Consider the following 21542-nt stretch of genomic DNA (forward strand, 5'->3'; position numbering starts at 1 on the left):
AACCCTGTAAAAGAGTAAAGCATAATCCTTATTTTAGCCTGAATCGCTATTATCCTCTTAAAAGGAAACTGTAGCAGACATCTTTTGCCAAGGAATAAACATGCAGGACAATATTCTGCAACCCTCCTATATGCTGAATAGCTCTTACTCAAATAGTTCAATTAAAATCAATGGGACCACTTGTGCGCGTAAGTGCTATTCTGCAGGAGAACTGATTACAGGCTTCAGTACTTTTGGCCTGAAGATGTACCAATGTGTGATCACAGCACAGCTTCAAATGTGCCTATTTTAAAACTACTTGCTTGTGTTAAAACCAACCAGTTTTAGGCAACAGCTGTGCAGCAGCTATCTGAGATAAGGATGCAAAGTTAGCAGTGCAAATAGGATGGCGTGGACAGGAAAGGTGCTGAGCTCCTTCCTGTTCAGCCTGTACGCCAGAAGCCAGGCTATTCTGGTAGATGGCTTCTGTGTATCCAGATGACGAAAGGCAGCTGAATATGCTGGCAAGCGTTGGAAAGCTGGCAGTAACTCTTGACTGCATTTCTGAGAGCTTTCCACTGTTTCTTTTTTCAGTAGGTTAGACTATTGTGTAGAGTTTAGTAATTCTTTTAAATCTCTGTGCGTGTTTTTGCAGTACTGCTGTATTCCTCTCTTGCCTGTGCACTGTAAGGGGTCACGGATGTATGTGCCAGACACATTTTTACAGCACCTCTGGCATCCCATTTGTATCGTCTTTTTCATTCCAATTCATTTCTTGCCATACTTTCCACTAGGCGAGCAGGAGGCTTTTTCTTCAGCTGTAGTCATATGCCAACATTCTTCCGACTTACAGCCCTGGTGGTAAGGAGAAACAGAACTGAAATCCACTTGAAATGCCAGGTAGCCTTAGGAAACCCCTCACACTCTGGTGGTGGTGAGCAATCCCACAGCTGGCACACCATGAGCCCAAGATGTACACGGGCCCAACCCAAGGGCCTGGCGATGCCCAGGGACCCTCCATTTGCCAGCGCCTGGGGAGGAGGTTGGTTTTTGGCCTCAACACCTGCCAAGCTCCCTGGGCGCTGTCACGAGGAGGTGTCTCCTCATGGCCTGCTGCCCCGCTTAGCTCGCCTTCCTTGCACGGGTCTCTAGGACTACCACGGAGCCCCAGCCCCACTTCCCTCCCCATGGCCTGGAGGGACCACAGCGCTCGTATTTACAGGGGACAAATAATAATTTTTGTGTGAAAACCGCCCGACGTTGAGGGAACAGGCGCCGAGGCAGAGGCCCAGCAGCTGGCCCGAGGTCCCTTCCCGAGAGGGCGGCGCGGCGGTTGCACAAACGATGCGCGAAGCCGCGCTGCCCCGCAGACGCTTCCCCTCCGCGGGTTTCCTCACCGGTGAAGTCGATCCGCCCCCCCCACACACCCCCAGCCCGGGTCAGCCGCCCCCGCGCGCATGCGCAGCCCGCCCAGGAGGGGCGGGGCTCCGCCTTCCCTCAGCACCGCTGGCCTGACCGCGGCGGCCCGGGGAGCGCTGGCAAAGCGTGGCCGCAGGGGTGGGCAGCCTCAGGTGGCCCTCCCCGGCAGGGAGCCGCTGCGAGCGCCCGTGCCCAGCGGGGGGAGGCCGCGGGGGTGAGGGTCTGAGCCGGACCGGTAATGAGGGTGAGGGGCTGCGGCGCTGTGCGCCCGGGGATGCGCCAAGCCGGGCCGGAGCCCAGCACAGCCTGGGGCGGGCGTCTGCAGCCGTGCCGAGCAGGCGCGGTTATGGCGGCAGCGGGTTTCCTCCACAGAAGTCGGCGCTCCCTAGGCCTGGCTCCGGTCCTGCCGCCTAGGGCGGCGGCGTACGGGGGCGCCCGGGCTTCTCCAGCCCCCTCCCCCCGGCAGTTTACTTCCCCTCCCCCCGCTCTTTTTCCCATGTCAGTGCCCCGCATTCCCGGCGGTAGGTTTGCCGTTAACGTTAGTAGCCGCTCCGGCACCAGCCGATGCGCTGCTCAGCCCGGCGAGCGTGTAGCGCACGGCGGCGTGGGCTGGTGGGCGGAGCCTCACCCCGCCCCGCCCCTCTGCCTGCCTCTTCCTCACAGCAACGCCGCGCCTCCCTTCGCCCATTGGGTCCCCCTTCGTGCCTCCCCCCCTCCTGCCGCACGGCACGCGTCTCCCACTCTATTGGCCCCTTCTCTGCCCTCATTAGCATGGCGCCCCGCGAACCAATCTACGGCCGGTACCTGCTTAACATGCAAGAAATTGGCCAGTCAGCGAGCGGCGGGGGCCGGGCCACCACGTGCTGTTGCTAAGCTTCGGCTTCTAAATTGTTACTATAGTGGCCAGCCAATCGGAGGGGGAGATGGGGATCTGTCAACATTCCCTGCCCCAGCCAGAGGAAAAGGGGGGGGTGTGTGCTCTGGCCGCCGGTTGGCCCGGCTGCCTCCCTGCATCCCGCCCTCGAAGCGAAGCGCGATTTCCTATTGGCGGCGCTGGCTGCCCGTCGCCTGTGTGTCAAATGTAGGTTGAGAGAGGTGCCTTATAACCGGGGGCTTGGAAGTCCCCCGCGCGTGAACTCGGCGCGGTGCGCGACGCGGGGCGACGGGGGGCTCGGGGCTCGGCTCTGTTCGGCTCAGCTCGGCTCTGTTCGGCTCGGCTCGGCACAGGCAGCCATGGAATTGAACTCTCTGTTAATTCTCCTGGAAGCGGCCGAGTACTTGGAGAGAAGAGACCGAGGTACTGGGCGCAGGCGGGCAGTCAGTCAGTCACCCGCAGGCGCTCCCAGCCGCTCTCGGCCTTTGTTGTGTGGCGGCGGCGGGCGGCCCGGGCCGGGGGACCAGCCCCGCTCCCTCACCTGCCCGGGCGCCGCGGGCCTGACCCGGGCTTCGCCAGAGGCACCGCGCTGGGGGAGGAACAGTGCTCTTCTCTTTGCTTTTTTTTAAAAAAAAAAAAAAAAAAATCGGTTATTTTTTTTGTCAAGCTCTGGATGGGGATGGTGTGTGTGTTGCAGCGCTCAGGATACCTCACACTTCTCTGTGTGTGGCAGTCGTTAATTGTATGGCAGTGCTCCCCTCCCCCCCTCAGCGCAGCGTGACAAGGGTTTGCATGATCCGCCTCGTTTTTAATGTGCACTCAAATAATCCTCCTAATTTCGGCACTTTTTTTTTTTTTTGGTTTACCGAGTTGTTATATTTTTTGTCTCGCTTCTTTAAGAGATGCCAGAATAAAATCCAAACAAATCAACCGGAAAAAATTCTGTTCTTTACCCTAGCGTTCCTGCAAAGGAGGAAAAAAATGCATGGAAAAAATATATTGCCACTAATGCTGACTTTGTCCCTAGAAGCAGAACATGGCTATGCATCAGTGTTACCCTTCGATAGTGACTATTCCAGAAAGAAAACAAAGGCAGGCACCATGGCCAGAAAATCCCAGAATAACAGGTAATAGACATACCGCTTTTTCAGAATGAATCGGCAGCTTTTCCAATGTGTCTAGCTTATGTGCAGTGCATACATTTATTAAAAATAATAACTAATCCGGTGTATTAGTTTCCCCCATCCCGGTAGTCGCCATTTTTTCCCTGGATGGGCTTGGCTCTGTTTTGATCTCTCATATAAACACTGCCACGCGTACACCATCTCCTTAGTACTCACTGCACTTCTAAACCATCCGCCCTCATCGCTCCTTCTGCTCCACGCTCACCAACAGCGGCTTTTACTGCAGACCTTAACACCGTAATCGCCACTCAGACTTCTCTTTGCATGGCACTAATTTCCTCCCCCCCCCCCCCCCACCCCGGCATTTATTTATAAATCACAGGCAGCGAAGCTCCCCCCCATCGCAGCCAGAGCAGATGCAGCCTCCGGTTGCAGCGCGGCACAGGGCTCTCGGAGGGGGAGCGTGTGCGGGGCGGCAGGGGGGAGACCCACCCGCAAGCTTGAACTTCTCCTGTAGGTATTAAGCGAGAAGGTGCCGGAGTGAACTTGACCTCTCCGGGGCTTCTGCTGCACTGCCAGCCTGCCCGCCGCATGCGGATCTGTCAAAGTGCATGACTTGGTCGTTATTTATCACGATTATCATCCGCCTTTTTCTCGTGGTAGTGGTGGTTTTGTTGTTTTCCCCGCAGCCGCTACCTGTGCTGCGATGGCACGAGCGGAGAGGGCTGCTGTGCGCAGGCTCTCTGCAGCTTTGTTTGCTGCTGGGGCAGCGACTGTGTACGTGCAGGAGGCTGTCTTACAGGGACAGTGCCGGCCCCTGCCTGGGAGCTCCTCCAGTCCTGTGCTGTGCCTGCTCTGTTTTGCTCTTCCAGGGCTGCTCCGGAGAGGACTGAGGACCGTGCCCAGTTGGGCCCGCTTTGCCCCTGAGTGGCGATGCTCTCCGCAGCGCAGGCTCCGCTCTGTACGGTTGTGCTGGATGGTTGCTCCTGTAGAATAGCCTAAAATGAACTCGGCTTGCACGTGACTTGTTTTCCAAATGAGCAGTGAGTCTCAGCGGGCCCGCTCCTCTCTCGCTCCTCCAGCGGGCATCCTGCACGGCAGCGGGCAGCTGGGTCTGCTGGCACTTGGGGAGGCGCGGGGCAGAGGGCCAGCGGCTACTCATGGGGCACCGGAGGTGCAAACTGAAATCAAAAGCTGACGAGCTGCCTCCCTGAGAAAAACATGAGCTGGTGAGCACCCTGCTCGTGCCTATCGCGGACGAGAGTGTCTTAAAGATAACTGAGGGGGAGCAAATTGTTCCCCTATGCCCCTACTTCAACCAAGGCAACCATTTCAGGGGGTATTAATTGCAGTACTCCTACATTTTTTTTGTTTCAGTTGAATTCTTTGTCTTGTCTTGGAGCACAGAGAAGGCGTCAATTCATTTTAAAAAAGAAAGTCATCAGGAGTGGGAGGTGTGTCTTGTTTCCTGAGACACTTTGCTCCTGAAAATTTTTAATTATTTTCTTGTAAAGTATGCTTGCTGCCTTTAAAAAAAAATTCATAGTTAACCTCATCAGGTCTCGTAGGATTTCCAGCTGTAAACTGCTCGTTGAATTGTATGCATTTCTTCTTTTCTGTGTCTTGCATTCAAGAAATCTTGTTACTTACAGAGCTATTATTTCATCATTTCTGTTCTTAGGTCTCTTGTCATCTGCTGCAAAATAGTTATTTGTCTGAACTGTAAGCTGCTTTCAGGAGTTTTTAGGAGAGGATTTGTAATCTATCAAATACAGCAGAATTAAAAGATTTCTGGTTACAGATTTGCTAGCATTATTAAAGCTAAGGCATACACATCTGCTTGCAGTTACCTTCCTGCTTTTCTTCTGCTTGTAGATTTACATTTACCTGTTCAGTCTTTTGCTCTGATTCTCTCTCCGTAGCAGTAGCAACCTTCAAAAATGCCATCCTGCAGTACGCAGTGTATATGTTTACTTACACTTTCTTTTCTTCTAGCTGCAGTGATTAGATAGGGATGAGACATTCGTGTTACGGGACAGGATAACGCTTGCCGAGAATCAGTTTCAAGCATGGCCACCACCAGGACGGTGGTTTTCCTGGTTCAGCACGGACACTGGGTTTGCTTGCCGGCGTGGGAAACAGAGGCGCATTGCTTTAATGCAGCACCCTGCTACTTCAGGGACGGGGGTGCAGCAGCAGGGCCGTGTGGGCACCTCTGCGTTGTACCTACTGACTCTGTCCCCACGGCTAGCAATCACTGCTCAATTCTGCCTGCAAGCATAAGTTCAAGGGGGAGAAATTAATTATCCTTATGTTTGAACATCCAGTCTGAAATGCATGAAGTACACTAGCATCACTGGTCTATTGTTTTGTGGAGCTTATAGGCTATAGGGTCTGAGCCCCAGACTAAAGTCTGAATTTTTGATAATATAGTTAAATCTTCCTAAGTAACTCAAAGATTAACAGAGGGAGACGACTGGCCAAAGTTCAGAGGATCTGGAGTGGTCGTGGGTGGTGTGAACCACCGGGCAAAGTGTTTGTCCATATTGTTCCTCTCGAACCAGTTTCAAGACGCACTGGGTTTGGAGCATCAGATGTAGGCAGGCATGATTCCAGTCATGTCTGAAATTTATGCCTTATTATTGCATTGTTTTTCTTACATCTAAAAATATATACTTAAGGTTGGAGGAGTAGGAAAGGAGCAGATAACTGCACATTTCAAAACTGCAGGGGCTTTGTTGTTGTTTTCATCATCTATTTTTGTATCCTGCTGCTTGCAGCATCTGATCAGATTAAAAAATGAGCTTTTATATCTATATATATGTTTGGAGGGGTTTTTTCATGCTTTATGAGCTATACATATATAAAAGCATGAAAAACATCTTCCTCTTCATTCTTGGAAAATCAGAAAAGAGGGGAGGAGGAGAAAAGCTGTCAGATGTGAGGAAGCCTGGTGTGCTGTACCCTTCTTCTTTGTTCTCTATTTTCTCCCCCATGTTGCCTGCCTGTGGCGGGGGCAGAGCATACCCTGGGTAGTACAGGTGTGCCCACCAGCCGCTGCGGACTGGGGGGACCGGGTGGGGATGGATTACAGCTGCGAGGGCGCTGATGGACGCCTCCTTCCTCTGCCGAGGTGGTGGTAATGTTCATGTAAGAAATCGTATCTCGAGATCTCCATCCCCTCGCCAAAGGCTGGTGAGGCCTGCAGGAGGAGAAGGGGAGGAAGGCTGCCTGCCCTTTGGACAGGATGCTCAGGTCTGGGCTAAAAGCCTGCCGGCCTCTTGATTGTGATTGAGAAGTAATTTTGAAGGGTTGGGATTCATGCAGGGAAAAATACCAGCAGAATTGCATTTAATTAACTGAAATCTGTAAGCCTTCTGTCCACCACAGGAATTTAACATTTTTTGCTTTGTCCACTGATAGCTTTGGATCGAAACTGGAAATGGTCATTAACAGTTTGTTGCTGAACAATATTCTCGGGGTTATTGGTAGTAATCAGACATGATTTTTAGCCATTTCTTTTTCACTTCTACATTAAACTTACTGGATTTTATGTGTTTTCTTCTCACTCGGTTTCCTATGATGTGCCCTTTCCCATGTCACACAAACCAAACTGCTTTGTTTTCTCTCTCTTTCCGGTTTGCCGTTTGTACCGTGTCCTCAGCTGAGATTCAGACTTGTTCCCCTCCAGTAGTTTTGACCAAAATCCTCTGGCAAATGAAACAATTCTTGTTTTCCAAAGAGGACAGGAAATTGGAGAAAGGCACAAGATTGTCTTTTGCAGGGAGGTAAACCTACGTCACATCTTGTTACACTAATACTTGTCAGGTACTTGACCACAGAGCAGTGGCTGTAGTTCCTAAAGCTGTGCCATGCACTCTAGTAATTCTTGTTAATGTGTAGCTGGAATGAAAGGCATAAAACAAACAGCTGCATTCAGTGCGGTTGGGCCTTGGAAATGTTAATGACAAATATTCAGAAGTCCCCCCAAGCTTGCCGTTTGATCCAAGGAATTGGATAGGTAATATGAGTGCGATGTGCCAAGGAGCAATACGACGCAAATCTGAAATTCGGTGATGTTTGCTCACGAGGTGATGTGCTTTGACAGAAAACCACGCTAGCCTGAAGATACCCGGGCTGTCCTGTGCCCTGGCTGTAATGACACCCACCAAGTGCGGGCTGCTTGAGCTGTGCGTGGGTGTGAGGCGCATGGCTGCCCGTGCACGGGGGAGCTCGGGCGGCCGCTTTGCCATGAAATGGTCAGAAATAAGGTAAAATGAAAACTAAAATCTTAGTGTTAGATGCCAGTCTACTGAGGTCACAGTTAAATTTACTTGCAGAGAAAGGAATTGGATGTCGGTGGTGCAGTGTGTTTGGCCTGGAGCTGGTTTATTGAAAGAGGGGGAGCAAAATAAATGCTGGTTTATAAATATATCTTCTGTATCTCTTAATTAATATTTTTGCTCATGTGTTATATAAATAGACTTGTACTTTGTGCTGTGTTCTGGCGAAGGGTTATATCTAGAAAAAGATGAAAGCTGCATTTGGTGTCTCAAATAAAAACAGAGCTTAATGTCAGAATTCCTCTGTTAATGTTGGCTCATAGTGAGGGTCAACCTGTGGCCTGCAGAGCGAGCCCCTTGCTCTCTGCAGATGTTATTCTGTGCCCACACAAAGCAGCTGAGGGATCAGAGCCTGATTTTTATTTTATTTTTCCTTTTTTGGGGGGTTTTTTTTTTTTGGTTTTTTTTGTGGGAGGCCGAGAATAAAACACTACAAACCAAACTGGGCAGACGCGGCTCCTCTCATTTTTTTGCCTGGCTTTCTGAATGTAGTAGATCCCTCTGGGTTTGCTTTCCTAAAACTGACTGCAGAGGGACAATGATTGATATCACTGTGGTTGTTTTTAAAATTCATGCATTTTACTCCCAATAAAAAAGATCTCACCAACTGGTCTGTGACCCCTGAGGAACTGCAGTGTTCGTGCAATTAAGGAAAACAAATTGCCACCGTATTAGAAGCGTGTTCGGACCTCACCACTGCAAACATGTGGCAGCACAAACTTGAATGACATACTGGAGCCAGAGCTCTGCATCCAGGCTGTGCCAGTATGGCTGGTTCCCAGATCCCAGCTGAATCTGCAGGGCTGCTTAAATTTTGCTATGAGGAGAATGCAATAGTCATTTCTACTGGACTAATTTCATACAGGCTGTTTCTTCGACAGGCTGTAGGCGATGCATCCAGTTTAACACAAATGGAAAACAAACAACAACCCGGGAGCAGTGAATACTGGGCAGGATGCATGGTTATGCTCAGGTTTAGCATTGCACCGCTCCTCATCTCTGGTGATTCAAGTGGTGAGCTGTAATATTTTCAGGTGCATCCCACAGCAGGTTATGTGTGTGGACAGGGAATTCCCTGGATGCGAATCAGGATCTTCCCAGCGAAAAGCTGCGTAGCATACATCAGACAAGACTGCGGGTGTATGAGCTGCATGATCTTACAGACTGGTGCACCTGGGAGTGGGAATTGGATGCAGACGCTTAATGTGTAGCACCTTGTAAAACTTCTTGCTTTGTTTGTTCTTGCTCTTTTGGCCTGGACAAAAGGTGCAGTGCAGGCAGCATTGTTCATGCATGGCCCTCCAAGTGCTGTGCGACTTTAGGTGGAGTTGTGTCCCCTGCATGTGGGTTGTGCTACACCCTGCCTGCACCAGAAAGTCCTGGCGTAGGCAAGGCACTCGCCCCTGCTTTAAGGACTTTGTTACTTAGCCTGCTTTGCTCCCTATAGCGCTTTAAAATGCGTTTGCAACTGGTAGCATATTTGTGACTCGCAGCCTGGACCTGGCTCCCATTAACATCGGGGAAGAAATTTCAGCAGCGTTGCTGATACGTCCCCGCTTTTGTTAGGAGCTGTGCTGGTTTCCTTCTGACAAGATGCCCCGTCTGGTGGGGCAAATGGGTGGAGGAGTAGGGGAAGGTGTCTTAATAATGAAACGGGCAGCGCACTGTCCATACAGTGAAATCACAGCCCAGTACGTATGTGGGCGGTTCCTGCTGGCTCACTTGTAAACTGGTAGAAAGTGGACTTTAGGAGGGGACTTGTCTTTTCTGTGTTAGTCTTATCATCTCAATTACCACCCATCCTAATTGTTTAGATGTGTCTGTTGAATGTTGCATCAACCAAATGCTCAAATCCAATACCTAGAAATCTTGTTTAGGGGAGCGAGGGTGGTGGAATGGTACAGCTCTAGGGACATGCTGTTGGAAGGGGCACAGCCTCTTGCAAACCAACTTGCATTTACTTGGCTCCTCCTTCTTCTTTCAAATCTTATTTTGACAATTTATTCACAAAGAAAATTTAACTGCTACTTCATAGCTGGTGAAGTGCTTGGCATTTGCTAAAGGAATATTAGGGCTATCTCAGCAGCAGCATTGCTGATCTGAATCTCTGATTTTGCTGATGATTTTTTTTATTGTTGGCTTTTCCCTTTTATTTTTATCTGAACCTTTTATTGACCTTTCCTTCATCACTGCTACCCCCAACTCCCACAAGTTTTACCTGGAGATACGGAACCCAATATAGTGAACTTAAGCTTAACAGCAAAAGTCTTCCTTCTCTTGCAGCTGCTTTTGAAGGGCTGCACAGACCATGTCTGAGACCTACAGTCATACATCTGTCCCTTTTATAGAAATATATATATACACATATATCTTCTTAGCCCTGATCTACAACTTATCTTTTACTGAAGTAGTTAAAGACTCCGTTTTGAAATAGAGATAGTGCTTGGGGTACTGGTTTGTGTGCAGACCAGGTCTTAAAGTTTTTTCCCTCACTTCAGGTTGCACGAAGAACAGAAAGAGCTGGATATTTTTGCAATATACTGCTCTATAGAGAGTGAAGGAGAGAATAAACAATATTTAGAGAGAGGTTCATCTCTTCTGAAAACAAACCCAACAAAAACCCAAACCATCATGCTTATAATAGGGTATTTAACCTGTTCTGTAGATGGAGTAACTGTCCGGTAAATGTCAAAATTCTCAGTTTTGGTTCCTGGGTAGGGCCTGATAGTTGAGGCATCAGTCAGCTTCCCTGCACCTTCTGAAATGTGTGGCCAGTGCCCTGTTTGCACACATCAATTAGGCTTCTGCATCCCAAAGAGCTGTGCAAAGCGGCACGCGTTCGCTGCCACTCTGGTAGGTGGCATAATCAGGGCAGGCAGCTATGCCCTTCCAAAGCTGATCTGGCAGGACGTATCCCAGGCAAACACCAGGGTCACCCTTCATGAGCCGGAGGTGCCTTGTAGGTGTGCTGCACGCAGAAGGACTTCCAGGTGCTCATTGCATCCTCTCTTAACCCAGCAAATTACTCCGTGCAGGCTGGATTTCTTGGGCAGTGGTTCTCCTGCTGGTGCAGGGTCACCATGCACACAGATGGTTGTGAGCTCCACTACAGCAGACAGGTTGGAATTGGCTCGTTACAGTGATTGTGTTCATCTGGTGTATAATTGCCAAAAATGTCAGGGAGGTCATGCCATAGGGCTGAATCTAGGCCAGCCTGTATTTCCTCTCTCCGGAGTCCCCCGTGAACAGTGTCTTTGTGCCTTTGACAGGCCCGCTGTGGGTGTTTGGGGAGAATGGTTCCTCCTGAACTTACATTTTCTCTGTGTTTTCATAAACGTTGGTGGATTTGGCATAGTGTTTGTCACTTTTCATGCAGAAAAGGTTTGAGCTATCTCTGTGTGTGTAGGAGTAGAAAATAAAAACAATATTCCCTTATTATGGTCAAATGGCAAAGGCAGTAAATCACAGCAAACCCAGCCCACTTTCACCTATTAATGTAGCACAGAGTATGTGTAAAAGACTTTCAGTGTTGCTGCATCAATCAGGAGCACTTCCATGGCACAATAGGAACGCATATGTTACCTGATTGTGGCTTGCAACAAGTTAAAAATAATTAAATTCATAGGCTCTTCAGAAACAGATACCAGGTGATGGTTGAGATAGCCGATGTCTTGGTAACAATACTGGGATGCTTTCCAGTGAAAGTGGATTAATTAACATCAGTGCTGAGCCTTGTACGCATTGGAGTTTTCTTCTACCTGCAGAGGGGCAGATCGCTTAATTCATCGCCAGGCTGAAATAAATTGCTTGTGGATTTGTTCCTTGGTTATTTTGTTGCATGAGCTTTGCTTTCTTTTTTCCCTTCTCTGTGGCCAGAGAGATGCTACTGGGCAGGTCGTGCATTTGTGTAGGAAGAATTTCTCCCCCTGGGATGTCTCTGCTCACTTGATGCACTGTGCGCTTACACCTCCACAAAGCTGTCTCGGTCAGCACGTCATGCCCAGATGCAGGCAGGGGTTACAGCACGTTGTAGGAGAGCTGCTTTGACGTAATCTGCCAGCCATAAAACCTGCCACCGCCTTTGTATCTTTTGATCCTTAAGTACTTGAAATGTTTTTAGTTGGACAAAAGTAAAGGTCTGGGAAGTTGCTGATTTTGAAGTGGTGACAATAACTTCATTTTAGGAATGTTTTTCATCTCAGCTGTATAAATAAATAAAATCAATATTTCCAGCTGAATCAATTGAAAAAAATCCTCCAAGAAGTTAGGGCTGCCTTCTAATGGCAGAAAAACTGAGGCATCGGTGGGGGGGGGGGGAAAACCCAAAATCTTAGTAGATTGGAAGAGAATGGCACACTGATGTGGTCAGTTCAGGGACTGTGATATTTTCTTTTTTTTTTTTTTTTCTTTCCCCTGTTTGTAGACTCAGAAGAATTAAGAGGATTTCCCTTTTTTTGCTATTAAGATGTCAACAGCAACAGCAGTGGTTAGCTGCTGCTTTTTCTTTCTGCTTCTCTGTGGGCTTGAAAGCTGGCTTTTTGGGTGCTTTTTACTCTTACCTGGTACCATTTAGATCTTCTAATACTTTCTGCCCCCTCATAATTTTTCTTCACAGATATAAATCTTGTGGGCTGTTTTTTATAACTAACCTGCTCAGTTTTTTTATGTCCAATTCTGTCTCTGAATCTATTGAACAATAATAAATGCAAATTTATTATAATTCCTCCCTAAACCCACGGTTTACTCATGGAAATTAAGTTGATACCTTGAAGTATCTAAGGGATGTAAAAGTGAACCAATTTAACAGCAAAGCTGTTTCATAATCCATATAAATATATGTTTTAGAGAGCTCTTTTGCAACTTATGCAGGTGTTAGCTTTTAAATATTCTAAATCTTGGTATTTATCCTTTTCTCTAATGTTTCTTTTCTTTTTTTGATAGGTCATCACACAACGAACTAGAAAAACATAGGTAAGTCTTGAGAAAAAAGCAAATTAAAAGATGTATGGCTGACATTAGAATTACCATGCTTACTGAGGAATATTATGTTGAAATTGTTTTGATTCTGGATTGAATAGTTTAAGTTAGTTTTTTTTTAATGAACTAAAATCTAATAGGTATAATATTATTTAGCTTTTTTCCTGTTGTTTGGTATGCTATTTTTGAAACACTCCAGATAATTAGCTTTGGACCGATTAATGCTGTAACTGGTTAACCATACTGTTACTAATAAAGAATCTGCAGCAACTGTTTGCTCTGCAGCAACTGTTTGCTAGAGGTGTTAAATGCTTTACGTACAGTCAACGTATTTTGTGATTAAGGTGGATGATTTTTGGGGAACAATATGTCACACAGGGTTATTCTATGTTTTTTTTAAAGTATGCCTAAAGTGCAGTTAATTTTCATCTTGCATGTAAGTACCTACAGATACGTTTTTTCCCCTCCGTCTGCTTCCTTGCTGGTACGTGTCCTGTCCAGAGAGCTGTGTGTGAGCTAGAAATCAGCAACTCCTGAGCTGCAGCCCTGGTTCTGTGCAGCCAGAGCTGTGAAAAGCTGTACTTGCTTACCAAGGACATTCATTAGACCCTGAAGACCCGATTTTTAGAGAACTGATGTTTGCACAGTTTTGGAGGCAGTGTTTACTGGCTGTTATATCTTGTCAGAGTTTGTTTGCAGATGGGCTTTTTAGCTGTAGGAAGTCTCTCTCTGAAGGTGCACAGAGAGCTGCCGAGTGCAATAGGTGCCTGTCTTCGCACCGGCTTTCGGTTCCTGGGCTGAGCAGCGCCGTGGCACCCTCACTGCAGGATCACTGCCTTTCACTTATTGTTCAGCAGCAGGACAAACTCTCTCTTGGGTAGCTTTTTATTCTGTTTTGTGTAGCCTGTGGTCTTTCGGGTTTCATGCATCCAAAGCAAGCGAGGGATGTATGTGTGAATATGACTTATACTTATTTGCATGCTTGTAAATACGTGAAACGTGGTTGATGGCACAAGAAGATTGAACTCACTGGGGGTTTTTTTTGTGTGTTGTTCTGTGGCTGCAGTTATGTAGCAGCTAGACCATCACTTCCCTTGCATGCCTACAAGCTTTCCTGTAGTTTGATTGTAATATGAGTAAAGTATAGCCCTGCCTAATAGCCACGTGGTCGTCCTAGAGATGAGAGGAACTGGGGAAGGCTCGAGCTCAGAAAGGCAGGCCTGGGCTGCAGAACGCAGTACATTGGCTAAGGCAGTGAAATCAGCTGGCAGAAGTGCTGCTGACAGAGTCTTCAGGAAAACAGCTTCACGCAAAATTCTGTCCTTTGGTCACACTTCTTTAAAAAAATTAAAAATCATCTTTAGCCCCACCTATGCATCTTTCTCACTTTCTCACTCTCATTTTTTTTCCCATCCTCTTTCCAGATACTCTGTTCCATTTTTTTCCTTTTCCCCTGCTCCATCGTAACTGATTTGTCATAATCTAAACTGCATATTCCTTTTTTTTTTTTCTTCCAGTCTTTTTTCTAACCAGAGCATGGAGTTGCCTCTTCTTCCCCCTGCTCTGCCTTAACATGTTTAAGCAGTACAGTAAACGAGGCACAGCAGCATCTGCAGCAGATGCAGGGGCAGAAGAAGGTTCTATTAATTGTTCCATCTCTGTTCTCACTTTCACTTCTGTGTTGTATCTTTGTAGTAGCTGGACCATATAGTATTTGCCTTGCTACCTTTTCTTTCTCTGCCATCTCAAGGTCAAAATCAGTAAACTGCAAGGTATGTCTTGTGATTATACAACTACTATTTGTAACTGCCGCTGCTTGCTGTACCTCCTACAGTTACGCTATACTTGAAGCCAGATTTTATTATTCCTGGTGACAACCTGCAAACTAGTGCAAGATCCTTGTGTGTGCAAACAGGCATTCATAAAAGCAGATGAGGTGTGTACAATTGTAGTTATGTCACGTATTGGTGCGAAGAACTCGTAACTTTTTTTTACCAACCCACTCCTCCAGCACTGTGGGTGTATGAGCTGATACTACCAATTGTACTGTTTTTCACTCTGTTTCAGTAAAATTACATTAAAATCCATTGAGCATCTTGCAAAGTTTAATGGAAGATGCACAGCCATAGTGTGTCCGTGTAGCAGCTGGTCCTTGCAGCAGAGCCTCTCCTCTTCCCCCAGCGCAGCCCTGCCAGCTGTGAAGCACTGATGTTGGTTTTGGAGGTGTATCCTTTCCAGGACCAGCGCCTTTGACTCACCAGAGCCGTGATGCTTCTGGCTGAGGCACACTTGGTTATCTCACAGGACCCGTCAAGGAGGAAGAGAGGAGATGACTGCTCATAGCCTCCTCCTTGCCCAGGCCCTCACGTGGTGTCTGTGGGCTGGACGGAGCACTGGAGGGCAGGGAAATCGCTTCCTCATTTACAAGGCCTTTCTGTCCTCTATGAGGGCAGCCAGAGCTGCTGCTAACCAGAAAGGCATGGTAGTCATGTACTGGTACACTGTTAGAGGTGCTGCATTGGTGTTGCACGTTAGAGGTTTTATCTCTGGTTTTGATGTCAGCGGGAATGGCAGTGGTTGATCTCTGTGTGTGTGGACTCGGTCATTTGGCACCACTATTTTAATTTGCATTTTTTTACTGCTAGGTCTCTTTTTGTGCCCTCTTGAGGGGATGCTCAGAGAAAGCAGAGACATGGTTCCAACAAAAACTCTCGTTATGTGATAGAATTCAGACTACAATTACAGCAGCAATTCATACATAAAATTGCTTTTTCTCTGCTTTAAGTCTCCCTGGAATACCCTGCTCAGAACGTCAGTGTGTGTTCATTATAGTGAAACTCTGTAAGGACTCATCCCTCTAATTCCCTTTTGGTCCTGTGTGATTAAAGTTTGCGTCTCAGAGCCATGAAACAGGAAACCCCCTAAACAAAAAATAAGAAGGCAGGAAATCTTCTATCCTAAGGAGACATGAGGTTCTACAAGATATTTTAATAGGTAGAGACAGGTCAATCAGAATGGCACTCGGATATAACTAGTTCCTAATGACATATATACATGTATATTCATGTATATATTTTTTGTTTTTGTTTCCAGCTGGAGCATTCTATCAGTAGGCTTTCACAGAGCAATGTAAATAGCAAGTACATTGGTAATCATGACTTTGCACTGGGATCTTCACACTGCTCTGTGAAGGCAGTGAGTCCTCTGCACTCTGCCATTCACGTGTGGACTTGGCTCCCCGCTTGCGCAGGACTGTGGAAGGAAGTGACACCTCCCTGCCGTGGTCCATCCTTTTTTGTGGGAAGCAGATGGAGCCCTGACGAGGGATACTGGGACCGACCGGTCAGGGCTCCTTCAGTGACAGTCATTTCACTCCTGCCTGGCTGTGAGGAGGAGTTCTCTGCTCCTCTGCTGCAGGAGGAGTTCAAGATCTTGTCATTTCTATGGCCAGGTCTTTGAAGATAGCCTGTGAAACTGAATGATTTTAAAGAACAGCTTTTAAGAATTAGTGAGGAAATTAATAAAAGCGTGCCTCGAAATCAGCAAGCCACGTGCTGCTGTTCCCAAGCTGGCACTTGCGTGAGCTGAACGAGTGCCTTTGCTGGGTGACCATGGTACAGCTTGATATAGATGGACAGTTATCTCCTGTGTCTGTCAAACATTTGCATTATTCTCTGTGGGGGTTTTTTGGTGTTTTTTTTAGTCAAGAAGGAGGGAAGGGGCAGATCAGCAGCAGTAAAAATCGTCCTGCCTGCATCCCACAGAACAGTAAACTCTTGGCACCCAGTGGGAGTATAATTAGAAGAGGGAGCTGATTAATGCCTTTAGGCAGGATGGACCAGTGATCTTGAGCACAGCAGTGCTCAGCAGTGCAGCATCTGAGATGCTTGGAGGAATCAGCAGATCCCGTCCCAGGTCCCTAGGCGTAGGTTTGACAAAAGCTGGTGAGCTGAGCTGGGTGGAGGTAAAAACCTGGCATTGCTGTTGGGAGAGGTGTGCTCTGGGGGCATCTCCCTGCTTTCCTATGGAAGCTGCTCTGAGAAGAAGTGCACAAGTGTTTAGCTCAATCATTAGGTGTTGCATGGGACAGGGAGTGGTTCTTTCTTGTTCAGGGCTTGCAAGTTTGTCTTGCAGAGAGCTGAGACTGCTGTGGAGATGGCCTAGATCAGCTGAGTGGGACAGACAGGAATTTTCGGAAGTGCAAGACCAGGATGGGGAATACATGAGACATGGTGACTTGCAAAACCTTTTAGTAGAAGAAAACTAACCTTTCCTTCTTCCCAAATGAGCCTACATTGTTTACAGTGCTGTTAAGGGGAGGGAAAGTGTTCCAGTGCATGCAGAAGGTAATCCAGTCCTGAGTTTTGGATAGTGCTTTGTGTAGTCCTTGAATCTAAAATCTTGCCAAGCAAAGGTTGTTATATTCCATCATCATGTGTATGAAGTAGATACCTGTACATAAATGTAGTTTGTGATGAAAAATATATATTTTGATGGGAGCATGATGATGTACGTTAGCTGATAAAGTAAATAGAGTGGGTGCCTCTGAAATTAAGTTCTAATAGGTAGTCAGTTTTCTCATGAAAGAAGCACAGATGCCAGGAGCACAGTTACATTAATTTCACCCACCAGAGTTACTAGGTGTTTAAAGTTTATATAAGCTGAGAGAGTGCATAGATGGATGTCTTGAAATTCTCTCTGCGGTTCTTCATATTACCAAATTGCAGGGTTAATGAAAAGCATGTAATTGCCAGTTGCTGATAAACTTGGAAGGTTTGAAACAGAACTGAAAGGTCATTGAAATGATAGCATACCAAAATGTTTGTTTTTATTATGGGCTGCCTTTTCAAAATTGCAAATTACCATTGCAGTTAGTACTGTTTTGCAGCATAAAGATGTAACTGCATTGATCCATCATGTTGAATGGCTCTGGTGCAGCCACCAGCTGAGGAAATCCCTAATGGCCGCTGGAGACAGAGTACTTCCAGAGAAGGATCACCCAGTATGTGTCTCCCTGCTGTGCTTCCACCACGGGTTTACCCCAGCGCAATGTCACGCTGCTGCTGCTGGGTCCTGCTTCCTGTGGCACAGGAGGGAGGGGAAAGCTTCTTCAGCCAGTTCATTTTCCTGACCCAGCTCAGCATCACAGGCACACCCTAGTGCCAGCACAGGGAGAGGGTGGGATCGCTTCTTTGAGTGACGGTATTGATTTACAGTACAGAATAGTACAGTTCACTTCTTTGTCAGTTTACTATTTCTCCTAAGCATCCAGTTTTGGCCGCTATTGCCTGGAGAGTGCTGCAGTGGATGCGTCTTAATGACCTGGTACAGATCTCATTGTTGTAATGGGTCTATAAAGACTGCTGCCATTTCTAGGACATGTCGAGGTTATACATAAACCTTCCAGATAATGTGGCTGCTATGTTACTGATGGGAGCCACCTCATCTTACTAACAGAACTTAACCTCTGTATTACATCTATTTCTTCTGTTTTTCTTGTCAAGTAAGGAACTTTTACACCATCTGGTTGGTGTGAAGTGTTTTTTGCAGTTCAAGTGAATCACAGTAAACATACCTTTGTGCTGCTTTAGCAAGGTAATGCCTAAAGAGTTTGACTTGCCTTTGTGAGAAGACAGCTGCTGTGGTTTAGGCATCTGCTCCCCCCCCCAGCTAGGACTGCCTCTCTGGGGGTGCCAGCTGTAGTGCTCAGGTGAATGGGGTTGCATCAGCCAGCGCAAGGCTGAGTCTCAGCTCAAACCCCCTTTCACCTGTCATTTAACCTTGGGTTTCCAACAGAGGGGCAAAGGGTATGGTGGCATTTGTCTCAAATTGCTGCAATACGTTCTTTTGTGGAGCTTCTTTAGCAAAAACTGGACTCACAGAAGTGAAAATGTAATCCTGTGCTTTTGTTGAAATGTCCTATGTTTGAGTCTGATGAATCCATGGAATTAAAGAAATCAGAAGGTTTCAAGTTTTGCTCTGAAATGCTATTCTTTCCTCGCCTTTTCCCCACCTCTAGGCAGTCAGCAAGTGTCCGGGCCTGTGGCTTGTCCTGTGCTACATGCTGCAATAGCTACTATAAATGCCTGTGCACTGAACTTTTTTTTGTCTTTTCAGTGTGCACAGCAGCATGAACCTGATTATGCGCTCCCAACAACAGTGGTTTCCCACCTAGACTGGTGGTTTGGAAAGGAGGGGTATATTAGAGTAGATGAAGTTTGGAAATTAATGTGCTCAAGAAGTTATACTCCAGGTGTCAGAGATGCACAAATCCTCGTGCTTCAGACAAAGCTTTTATTCAGCGATGCAAAATGGACTAAAATACAGTCTTGACTAAATTGTAATGTCCTTTTTCCTGCTGAAGTTAGCTTTGGACTGCAGGGCCTAAGTGCAGTCTTGGGTCTGGGTCTTTCTCCTGCTTCCTGGCCAGCCAAACAGCCAGCAGAAAGCAGATGGGTGAGAAACCAAGTGCATGCATTTTTTTCCACTTGGATTTGTTCATCCCTCTCTCCAAACATAAGTCCATCGTGCGTTGGCCCCTAATGGACTATGTGAAAGGTGGTTTATATTCTCAACATCTGCTAATTGACCTGGCCAGTTCTTATCCGCCGTTGTAGAAAGAGTGCACTGGTCTCGTATAAAATGGAAATAGGTGGGCCAGACTTCCAGGTACTTTCAGATACTTTCAGGACCATACAGACAACAGCGAGGTGCTGATTCCCTGCAAATAGGGTAAGAGATGCCTGGTGGTAACTGCTCTCTTGATTGGAGGAGAAAAAAGATCTGTTGACTTTGGTATTAAAAAAAAAAATTGTTTTCCTTTTAAGCTTGCTTAGCTACATCTGGGCAAGTGAGCTGGAACTTGATTTTATTTTTTTTAAAGTATTTAGGCAGCTAATGGACTTTTAAGAAGCTGGCCTCTGAAATGAGTCTTACGTAACGCAATGGGAATTGTTGGCTGAATCCCAACCAGTCAAGTCTGTGGAAGCCCACAGATGAAAACTGGGTATGCAAAAGTGGTACACTAAGGGATCAGCCTAGGCTGGAGGAGGTGGTGATATTCTGTGGGTTGCTTGTCTTGTCCCTTCCTCTCCCTGCCTTCATGCTGTACTGACATCTCTAGCTGTTTTCAGCGCTCCTTTCCATGGGCTGCTTACCCCATTTAAAGAACTGGATATACGATGGCCTGGTCCAAAACTTAAAATGTCTCTTTCTAGATGGAACAATGTGTACTATCGGCGGATACTTATGCTTCGATTTACTACACAGAATTCCTTCACAGATCAATTAATTTCTAATCTGGTTTGTTCCCCTCAGTACACATGGTGGTTTCACATGTGGCAAGCTGTGGGCCCAATTCTGCGCCTTGCTCAGGGGATTTCGGTAGGAGCTGCGCGTGCCTACCTGCAAGCTGAACCCCACATCACAGCTGGGCAGCTACAGAGGATGCAGTTAAGGTTTCAGAAACTACTGAGTATGCTTAGGCAGCAGATCCTAAATGTGAAAAAGCATAGTGCTATTTCTTCCGAAGAGTTTAATTTGGGCCTTTTCTGAAAACCAAACGAGCAAAACCCCAATGCATGTGATCCAGTTAAAACTGACTTTTCATGTCCTGAAGGACTGTGCAAGTCATAAGAATGGATAAGATATTCCTTTCCCCCCTGCCTTCTGTTTTTGGAAGGAGAGGATTGTTCTGGGACTTCACATAGAGTGCTGTGTTTTGACATGGAAACTGAACGCGTATACCGAGCTATGTACGCACCCTGCTAGAATAGAGTAGGGTGACGGGACTTGTCAAAGGATGTCAAGTGGCTAATATTACTGTTTAATTCTAGTTTATGTTATGCATTTTTTTTCCTATACAAATTAGCGTAACTAATTATGTAGTGCATGGAGATTGGTGTAGCTGATACTGAAGAGGTGTGGGCTTAGATGTATGTACATGAGGTCATCTGTTGCAGTGCTTCTAACTTGAAAACTAATAGCTCTAGTTACAGGCTACATGCCCTACATTAAGAAAGCCTGTATCAGATTCTACCTTATAGCAAGAAAGCAGATTTGGGGAACAAAGACTACATCTGAATGTGGTAAAACACCTCTAAAAGATTGGAGAACTACTTGCGAGTCCTCTCCTCCCAACTGCCACCTTGGGATAATGCCTAACAAATTTATCTGCTGTTCTTTCATTGATGTTTCAATTTAGGGAACTAAATAAAGATTCAAGGTGCTAAACAAGGGGCCTGCCTGGCATGTAATTGCTGCCAGAACTCAGCAGCTCCTGTTGAAGTTGGGAGTACCATCAGTGTTTGCAAATACTGGCTGCACAGACAGACTGTGTCTTACATACCCCATTAGCTGGTATTTACAAAACATAAAGGTAGCAAACCCTGTAATTCTCCCAAGAAAGCTGACTTAATCCCGATTGGTAAGTGCTGTTGTGTTGACTGCTGAAATGAGGAGCATGGGTGGAGCAAATAATTTCTGCTAGGGAAATTTGGGAGCTTGTTGTGTGTGTTTGGCTAGAAGCAGTTATTGGGTTTAGGTGCTAACAGGTATTTGAAATAGACTGTCAGGTGTCTTGGTTCCCACTGCCTGACTTTACGTACTCACATGGCAAGTGGGTCCAAACTTCTGGCTCTTCCTTCCATTGCCAGATAAGCTCAGGACACTGCACTTAAGAAATCTGGGCTGAGTTTTGTGGGGAAGAAGGAAAGAGGGAAAAATTTTGAAAAGCTGTTCCATACCTTATTGTCCCAAAATGGATCGTTTTCAGATTCTGCTCGACTGCGCCCTGCCTGACTCAGAGACAACCAGCTTTGTACTGTT

At 46.8% G+C, this 21542-nt stretch overlaps 1 protein-coding gene across 3 annotated transcripts in view; it reads left to right on the forward strand.

Annotated features, from left to right (window-relative positions):
* The first annotated feature begins 2470 nt into the window (after positions 1-2470).
* Positions 2471-21542, forward strand: part of MXD4 (MAX dimerization protein 4) — a 38212-nt gene continuing 19140 nt past the window's right edge. Inside the window, exons 1-3 of one of the 3 annotated variants that reach the window (XM_075752668.1) lie at positions 2471-2695; positions 3300-3399; positions 12681-12710. In XM_075752668.1, coding sequence (XP_075608783.1) covers positions 2632-2695; positions 3300-3399; positions 12681-12710 — 194 coding nt within the window. In that variant the 5' untranslated portion in view covers positions 2471-2631. Of the gene's footprint in view, positions 2696-3230; positions 3400-12680; positions 12711-21542 lie in introns of all 3 variants that reach the window. The other 2 variants (XM_075752667.1, XM_075752669.1) reach the window with 2 other exon arrangements.

Source organism: Balearica regulorum, chromosome 4 (genome assembly GCF_011004875.1).
Source record: "Balearica regulorum gibbericeps isolate bBalReg1 chromosome 4, bBalReg1.pri, whole genome shotgun sequence".
NCBI lineage: Eukaryota > Metazoa > Chordata > Aves > Gruiformes > Gruidae > Balearica > Balearica regulorum.